Source organism: Anguilla rostrata, chromosome 10 (genome assembly GCF_018555375.3).
Source record: "Anguilla rostrata isolate EN2019 chromosome 10, ASM1855537v3, whole genome shotgun sequence".
In the NCBI taxonomy this organism is placed as follows: Eukaryota; Metazoa; Chordata; class Actinopteri; order Anguilliformes; family Anguillidae; genus Anguilla; species Anguilla rostrata.
The window spans coordinates 35,360,656-35,369,994 of record NC_057942.1 but is presented as its reverse complement, the minus strand read 5'-3'; the positions used below and the strand labels follow the sequence as shown (position 1 = coordinate 35,369,994).

At 42.2% G+C, this 9,339-nt stretch overlaps 1 protein-coding gene across 5 annotated transcripts; it reads left to right on the top strand.

Annotated features, from left to right (window-relative positions):
* The first annotated feature begins 3,041 nt into the window (after positions 1–3,041).
* Positions 3,042–8,993, top strand: akr1a1a (aldo-keto reductase family 1, member A1a (aldehyde reductase)). Of its 5 annotated transcripts, none has more exons than XM_064296730.1 (11): positions 3,042–3,060; positions 4,007–4,092; positions 4,529–4,569; positions 5,751–5,865; positions 6,068–6,187; positions 6,780–6,931; positions 7,003–7,198; positions 7,294–7,493; positions 8,085–8,157; positions 8,574–8,660; positions 8,775–8,993. In XM_064296730.1, the coding sequence occupies exons 4-11, from the start codon at positions 5,782–5,784 to the stop codon at positions 8,838–8,840; spliced, it is 978 nt and encodes a 325-aa protein (XP_064152800.1). In that variant the 5' UTR covers positions 3,042–3,060; positions 4,007–4,092; positions 4,529–4,569; positions 5,751–5,781; the 3' UTR covers positions 8,841–8,993. The 5 variants fall into 5 exon arrangements, with proteins under 5 accessions (XP_064152800.1, XP_064152801.1, XP_064152798.1 ...); XM_064296728.1 differs by lacking the exon at positions 3,042–3,060 and adding an exon at positions 3,632–3,705; XM_064296731.1 differs by lacking the exon at positions 4,007–4,092 and having other exon boundaries at positions 3,043–3,060.
* Positions 8,994–9,339: the final 346 nt, after the last annotated feature.

Genomic DNA, 9,339 nt, shown 5'->3' with positions numbered 1-9,339 from the left:
TATCCATTTATATTTAGCATAATGCCTGCACTTAATATGGAGTCAGTATTCACTCTGTTCAAGACTAATATTTTAACTTAAATCAAGAAGTGTATTGTTCTTCATACGGTTTTGTTTTATTTGAACACAGCAATGGTTAATGGTTAATAATCAAGCTTATTGAAGATCTGAAACATGTTTGTACTGTTGTAGCTGTAATTGTGATGATTAAACAGTCAGTTACACAATGATACCTGCCACCCTGCATTATGAGTGTGTGGCATGTAAGTGTTCATTTATTATCTTTAAAATTTTGTCCAATCTAATAAATTACTAACCCCCTAGCGTTCACTCATCCTAGCCCTTAACTTCAGGAATGTGGAATTTGTACAGCATGAAGGGCAGGGCAGATTTATATTTAAAAACTAATATAAACATTATTGTTCAGTTATTGTGAATCTGTGCCAGGGGGACAAAAGGCAGAGCTAAACTCTCCACTGTTTTACAGTCGAGCTGAAAGTGTAATCAAGCATCGTAAAGCCAACAGGTCATTGCCTGTTGAGAAAACCTGATTGGTAAAGGACATGAGGAGACCGTAGAAGGCCACTTCTTTGCTGCAGTTATGACATTCCAGCCAAATTCTGCTAAATGTAAAATTAACTACATTTGCTATTGTTATTACAGTGCCAGTGCTAATCAAGAAGTTACCGTGACCTCATACACAAGTGATCTGTTGCTTTTACAAAACATTATCAAAACACTTAGACTTTTGTTCTGAAGTACTTTTTTGCAGGCTGTCTGAACGAGGTTAATGTGAAAATGAGTTAAGTACACCTGAAGTGCAGGCATAATAAATATTTGTGGTGCTACACTATTTAGCAACAATTTAGCAAGGTAGTATTGCTAAATGTTTGAGAGCTTTTAGACAAACAGAAATGGACCTGTTCTGCATATTAATCAGTCTGATAATCTCTCTGGATTTGAAGATTTGCTGACCTTCAGATTGCGAGATGCTCATAACTCTCACAGTCTTCTCTCTACCTGAACACTTTTCTGGTTGGCCATCACTCACCCTGTTTTAGCCTTTGACTGTACACGAATACACAAAATGGTGCCATTTCTTTTTTAGGCAATAGTGTTGAGCAAGTCAGCACTCAACTGAAGAGCTGAATGAAAACAGCACGTGGCTGCATTGAGCATGTCATAGTTTTCTATCTTTAAATGAACCTTAGCCATATAGACATATGGACTGACATATAGACAAAGACAGATACTCTGTTGAGGCAGTCAGTTAGTCAGAGAGACAGATACCCAGACAGACAATAGATAAACCACCATCTTTAGTAATCTTTCCATTGAGGGAAAATGATATGAAACAATACCATTGTTGCTTTCAAAGTGGACCAGATCTGGATGGTGTAATCCCTATGGGATGCATTACTAATTAGTGAAGGCATTTATTATTTTGCTCACTACTGACATCTGATGGGCATGAGGCAAACCTCATAAATGAATATTTCCATAAGTGCATTATTATCCACATACATGATGAACTGTACTATCTATGTTTCAGAATGTATACACACACACACACACACTTAATATGCATTCCAGTGAAAGAGTGTGTGTGTAGCCGTAGCCTATATATAACGGCCTATATCAAGCCTAAACCGAGTCATTTGTCATGTTTTGTTTATCAGGAATATTCCAGAAATATCAAAGCTGTCGTCTTTTGATTGCCATGCGGGGTAAAAGATTATTCAACAGCCAAAGCATGTAATCAACTGTTGATGACAGAAACAAATTGTACACTGTCTTCATTGAATAGAACACTCAAATCTTTTCACAGTGACTGAAAGATGTCGAGGCACTCAGTGATCATTGGCGGTTTATTTTAATCCCTCACATGGTCTGTTGAGCAAACGTATTCCCCATTGCTTTCACACTCGGCTTGTCAAATGTGCGAAGACACCAAATAAGCCTTGAGACGCTAAACACTCCTAATGTTCCTGAGATCTTCCCACTCGCTGTCACTAGAAATAACCCGTCACGCAAAGTGCACTGACAATTTGACCGCCTACGTCCCCAAGCCATTTTCAGCACAATCTGTTTTCTTTTGACCTTCCTTGGCAATGTAAGAGGTAAATGGCAAAACAGATTCCTTTCTGACACAGGGTTAGAATAGCCAGCCAGCATACCATCTTGTTCTTGTTTGGATTTAAATCTCCAGTTTAAATGATGTGCTTGAACTGGCCTATCCAAAAAACCCATGACCAAAGGAAGATCTTTTTAAAAAATGCAATCAGTTGTGTTGACCCAAGATGTCTGTGATTCATAATGGCCAGAAACACCTTCTTGTCCATGCTGAGATGGGCCTCTAACTGAATAGCCTACCGTTGTGATGAGAAGAAGAAACAAACAGAGACCTAGCCAGTCCTTAAGAGCGTGACATCATCGCTGAGAAAACACAGCCGTCTGACCTGGCTCCAGCACCAGTGCTCGCGCTCAGATGCTTTTCTGGTGCTGTAAAATGTTTGAAGGAATGACTAAGTAAATGTTCCTGACCACATAAGGAAAACTGGCAGATGGGCCTCGTCCTGACTGCTCTGACATCGCACCCAACAGCATGCTGTGTTTCCTGTGATAGTTTCCATTATTGTGTCTCGCATCACAACAAGGATGTACAAGCATGTGAATATCCATGCAATAACCTATAGGGAATATCTTTAAATGTGAACAATTAGAAACATTATTTATTTGGTTGCTTCACTGCATGTTTTCTTTTTGGTTGCGTTTATTTCAATTAGTTTGATTATTTCTTCTTGATTTTGCAATCTTGGTTTCATAACTCACTCAATTTGAGATTCCTTTGACTCGGCACTTGATTATAGGGCTATGTAGATCAGCTGTTGATCAATGTCTTGGAGAGTGGCAGTTCATTGGTCATTGAGAGCAGCTGTGGTACATTTTCTCTTGTCCAATGAGGGTGGGAAATGGCTTTATTTTAGCTTGGAACCTAACTGGTCTTTCAGGTCTTTTTGGTTGCGATTTTCATTGGTTTTCTTGTCAGACCTATAGATGGTAATGTCACGGTTGAGGAGGGTGGGACGCAATTGCGGACCGAGGGGATCTAAAAGTTAACCCTGAGGGGTAACCACAAAATCGCCGAGCGATAGAAAGGGAAGGGGAAAAACCAAATAAAGAGCTAAGTAATCGCTCCCTCCACTCACTGAAACTTCTGTCAGCGGGCTCAGAAAACTAAAAGAAATGAAACACCGGCGCAGCGTAGCTACCCAGAAAGAAAACCCCCACTAGAAAAACAGAGTGGCGTCACTTACAAAAGAAAAAGGATAGTCGCAGCCTGGCGGGTAGAAAACAAAAGGAAAACTAAAGAGACGAGGGCAAAATGTCCTCCACAGCACAAAGAGATAAACAGCTCGAGAAAAAACTAAACAGTGATCAAATCTGGCAAATAGGATCAACACGGTAACTTCTGCCGATTCTCACACCCCTACACACCAAGAGTCTGACAAACAATGAGTCTGTGCTGAACCCCAGAAATCAGGGGCTAGATATAGGCCTCCCACACCTGCCCCTCATCAGGGAAAATTAGCTCAGAGCAAATGCCTGTGAGGTGCCATCACCTCACCATAGCACTCACACACCTGCCCCTCGTCAGGGTCAATTAACCCGCAGAAATCAGAGTGAGGTGCCACCACCTCACAGGTAAGCTGTAAGAGGATTGGGAAGCCTAACTATTGGGCTCAAACAGGGCTCAAATAATTTTGTTCTCTTTTAAACTGAAGAGATATTTGCTAATTTATATATATATATATATATATATATATATATATATATATATCAAAGAGGCATTTAGTATATCTTTATTTTTATTATATACAGCTGTATACAGTACAGATGTACCTTTCCTTACATCTATGGTTGGAACTAGCATTCAAACTCCATCCAGAACAGCTGGGGTTTAGGGATAATGGTGCTCATCCCTAAACATTATTTCTATTTTCAGGGCCCAATTCTGCTTGTCCAACACAACCCAAACTGACCTGGTTGTTACCTTGCATATTTGCTCAGTAGGCAAATTACTCTTACCAGGTAATGGAAGGGACGGGGTGGTATTACAAGTGATATTGTCATAATCCCATCATTTGTATTTGTCCAGAAGTTTGCACATTGGCATTTTCCCTCCAATGTAATCACAGTTTCTATGTCTGCCTAACCTTATATTTAAGGTTAAGCAAACATCCCCTCTGTGGCCCTTCCGTAGTTCCAGGTTTCAGGAAATGGTGGCTCACGTGAGGGAGAGTCACACTGTAGTCTTGAGTTCACGTTTTTGGGGTGCAGGTACACTGCCTTTAAGAGCGGCTGTCAGCAGGGTTGATTTCAAAGGTAGACAGAGGACCCTGTGACTCCCCTATAGTGCAGTTCTCTGTTCACTGGTGTTACAGTTCAGTTTTGGACTTTTTCTGTTCTTTTGGGTAATAGATAAGCCAAGACTTTGACCTCTGCCTGTTCAAAATAACTCTTGTAGGACCGATCAGTGTTGACTGCGTGCTAAAAGCAATTGTAACGGTAAGACAATCAGCTTTTCTCCTTCTTTATTATATAGTTTAAGACTGGATTTATAATATAAAAACAAGCTTTAATGGCACATCATTTTAAAAAGCAGATCCTTGTATTCATATGCCTGTTCAATTTTTACCTCTGCTAATTATGTTATTTGTGTCTACCCTTACAATTCAAAGACATTTATATAACATTACTGCTTTTTACTGGTCACCGAAGCAGTATCATTAGTTTAATGAGAAGAATGGAGCTTTTTCATACCAGTAATCAGTGGAAAAATTGGCATGGATAAAATAGTGCATTGTTTGATTGCTATTGTTATTGTGTGTGTTGCATTTGTCATAATCATTATCATTACCACAATCCTAATATTTTGTGGCCTTCCTCATTCAGGAGAACTTAAAAAGCATTACAATAGAATACTTTCTTTTCATGAGTACAAGTGAATGGGCTGTTTTCTGGGGAAGCTCCTGTAAAATAGTGGAAGCGGCAAGCTAAGCCATTTCCTCCTGAGCTTTGCTGAATATCCAGCCTCGGCGTTGAAAGGCTTGACTAATACAATCTCATCGCACTGGAGTTTAGGGGAGTTCAGATGAAGTTCAGCTTGCAGCTATCCAATCCTTTATTTGAAAACAGTGCAAAAAAAAAGGCAGCTGCCATTTTCAAATGTGTTAATGTGGCTCCAAAGGTGACCACAGGGAGTCAGACCCATCTTATTGCAGGTTTGAAATTATACCCGGTTAATGAATTCTTATTGCCACTGGGAGACATGCTGTGGATGAATGAATTACCAATATAATATGTGAACTGTAACACGGGTTCGTGTCAGTATGTGTCCAGTAGTTACTTTCCTACATGGAGCATGCGGTGTGCTGACTAACTGGATTGCACACAGATGCTTCCTGTGATTTTGCCCTTTTTGTGCTGAGAGAGTGATTACAATGTACTCTGCTGATTGTGGATTGAGTAGATTTTCCCAAGGCATTGAGTACATTTGAGCGCATTAGTTTAATATTACTCCTTCAAATTCTGCAACATGTTTTGTTAGTGTCAGCAGCTGAAGATGCACAATGTCTAAGACAAAACATGTAAGCAGTGCAGACGAAAGAGCTTTCCAGTTAGATTGAACATATCCATGTACATCACTGCTCAGTGTGCTAATTCTTTGGCTGTCTTCTCCCTCTTAGTGAAAGCTAGTGGACTGCTATCTGTGGAACTATGAGCTGCCCTTGCGCCACCCTCTCCACGGGGCAGAAGATGCCCCTGGTGGGACTGGGGACCTGGAAAAGTGCCCCAGGACAGGTCAGAGGTCAATCCCAGCCACAGGAAACAGTCATTTTACCACCAGACACCTCATGAAATGTGATTGAAGTGAATCATATTGTCTGCACAACAGTAGATAGCTATAAAGTAGAGAATGAGCAGAGGCAGAGGTGTTTTGGTATATATCAATGCTAATGATGGGCTGGAGGTGCTTCACAGGCTGTGGTGTCTGATCTCGCAGGTGATGCAGGCAGTGCTGAGCGCTCTGGACTGTGGTTACAGACACATTGACTGCGCAGCCGCGTACGGCAACGAACAGGAAGTGGGCGAGGCCTTGAGAGAGAGGGTGGGGCTTGGCAAGGTGGGCCGGCTTTCACTTACAACAGCGTTCACAATCAGCCGATCTTTACTTCAAAATGATCACAGATTACAAATCTCCCCATCTTTATTAAAAAAAAAAAAAGCATTCAATAATATGATTACATGAGGCATCGCCTTCATTTTATGGAGTTACCATTACAATATTTTGTTTGTGAAACACAAGAAATAGCAGCTCTGTTTGCAATCCAAACACTTGACAAGCACAAATGGCTTGATTGAAGCCAGAGTTTCAAGTTTAAAACCAAATTGATGAACTGAGTTAAGTGGTAAATGCAATCACAATGTGTGTGTACCAGATTTCTGCAGTTTAGAGTGATTCTTTTACAGAAACTGATTTTTTAGTATGTGAATTTAATTCTGTTTTTTGGTAGAAATTGATTTACTCACCACAGTGTTGTACTGATGTGTATAAGAAAATGGATTACTTAATCATTATTAGGACATAATTTTGGGCAAATGTCAACATTTTGAAGGTAAAACAAGCAACCATGCCCAAATTCCATGGTGAAAATACATACCAGTCAGGTGTCAGTTAGACCACCTCTGCTGTGCCTTTTCCCCCTCAAACTCAGGCTCTCCAAAGAGAGGACGTGTTCGTGACGTCCAAGCTGTGGAACACCCAGCACCACCCCGACGACGTGGAGCCGGCCTGCCGGAAGAGCCTCACCGACCTGGGCCTGGACTACCTGGACCTGTACCTCATGCACTGGCCAATGGCCTTCCAGTGAGTACCGCGTCACGTGACCGGAAACCGCGTTTCGGAGCGGAACGCGTCACCCTAGTGTGTGCTTTCAGGAGGGGGGCCGAGGTGATGCCGAGGAACGCCGACGGCTCCATCCGCTACGCGGACACCCACTACCGGGACACCTGGAAGGCCATGGAGGCGCTGGTGGACCTGGGGCTGGCGAGGGCCATAGGGCTGTCCAACTTCAACGCCAGGCAGGTGGACGATGTCCTCAGCATTGCCAAACACAAGCCGGCGGTGAACCAGGTATAGCCATGGAGGAATAGCACGTTTAGGTTATGTCAGTGCCGCTAACGGGTGTCAGTGCTGAGAGATGACCTGGAGCCCGGGTTCCCCTGCAGGTGGAGTGCCACCCGTACCTGATCCAGGCCCGGCTGCTGGCCCACTGCGGGGACCGGGGGGTGGTGGTGACGGCCTACAGCCCTCTGGGCTCCCCCGACCGCCCCTGGGCCACGCCCGGGGAGCCCCCGCTGCTGGACGACCCGCGCGTGCTGGACCTCGCCCGCCGCTACGGGAAGACTCCCGCCCAGGTCATCATCAGGTCCGTGAGGCGGCGGCGTAGGGTGACCTCATCTACGAGCGCGGCGAATTCGCTGCATGTAGCTGACACTGTAATGTGCTGTAAGGTCTCATTTACACACATTCTCGTGATCTGATACGTTCAGCCGCAAGTGAGGACAATGATGTCATTCAGGGGTTTTAAGCCCAAATATGGAAGGGCCACTGTGTCTGCAGGTTTCTTTTTTTTCTCTTATTTTCTATCAGCAGATATTTTTAGGCCTCCGGGACTGGAGACTGACTCTCATGATGTAACTTACCACACTGTTCTTTTAAGCACTTTGTCAAACACCCTGTACAATGGGTGCTGCACAAGTATCAATATTATTCCAAATAAAATTTAAAGAACGATACCTCTAAATCTAAAGCCAAGCTGGTGCACTCTGTGGACTTTATATCAGAACACCTGCCCGTTCATTGTAGAACATAACTACAAACTCTCTCCTAAAACCAGCCATTACAACAGCAAACAGAATTAATTTGCATTACCAAAAAAAAAGACAGAAAATCAGTGTTTAACTTCAACGTCAGTTGTCATTCATTACATTTCCTGTGTAAATTGCTTTTTGAACAGGTGGCAGGTGCAAAGAGGAGTTGTCTGCATCCCTAAAAGCATCACTCCTTCTAGAATCCAGCAGAACATTCAGGTATGGTTCACATATGCTCCACTGGAGGGCGCCGGTTTGTCTGCTGCACAAAACGACTGGACCCACGTGCCTTTTCTGATCTTAGTCAATACCTTTCTTGACCATTCAACTGAATATTAATTATAATTTAAAACTAACCAAATATGTACCACTTCATTATGTAATTGGAATGCAAAAGAAAGGTTTAATGCACTTTAGGTAATACATAAAATGCTGTCCTGCCAAGTTAAAAAAAATAATTTTACACGTTGTGATGTGGTGTTCATAGTGAAATATCTCAAGGAAGCGGACTGGCTCTTCAACATCAGGATAAACATTACATCACTTGATGAAATGGACCAAAAATACATTTTCGTGGTGTGAAAATAGTGAAATGGAAAATGCTAAACAGTATTTGTTTTGCCGTTGCCAAACAGGTATTTGACTTCAAGCTGTCAGATGAAGATATGAAGCAGATTGAATCCTTTAACAGAGACGAGAGGCTAATAATACCCACTATAGAAGTGAGTACGTCTGCCTGTTACACAGTTCCCTTATGCTTAATGCCAAGAGGAGGATTTTCTTTTGGTTTCAAATGCATGATAATGATTGCCACCTGCTGTTTGTTCTCCCAACAGAGAGATGGACAGAAAGTGTGGAGAGATGCAGTCCACCCTCATTTCCCCTTTCACGACCCCTACTGACAAAGCTCAACCTCTCCAACAACCAGTTACATTACTTCTCATGGACAAGATCACACTGTAAAACCGCAACATGTAAAGGGTATTAGGATTGCTTGTCAGACTTGAGTGAAGAACTGATATTATACCCCGTTAAATAAAGTTTGCTTCTTACAATATTTGGTTTCTTTCCCACACATAGCAGACCAGAGTAAAGGCAAACATCACAGGGTCAATTGCACAGTGCTTTGCTGGTGTTCAAAACTCAGAACTGAATTACAACTGGAACAGCTAATCTACAGGACAGCAGTTCCAGTCAAAATATGATCTGGAGGTTTAGACTCCAGCAAAACACACTGCAGTTTGACCATGAATACCATGAATAAACAGGTGTTGTTTTGTTAATGCATTTCAGAAGCAGACATTTGCTTTCACCACAGCAAAAAAAAAAAAACATTAAAAATTTAAATACATTAGTGATTTCTCACGGATTAAATCAAGGAATGCATTAACGGCCCATTTC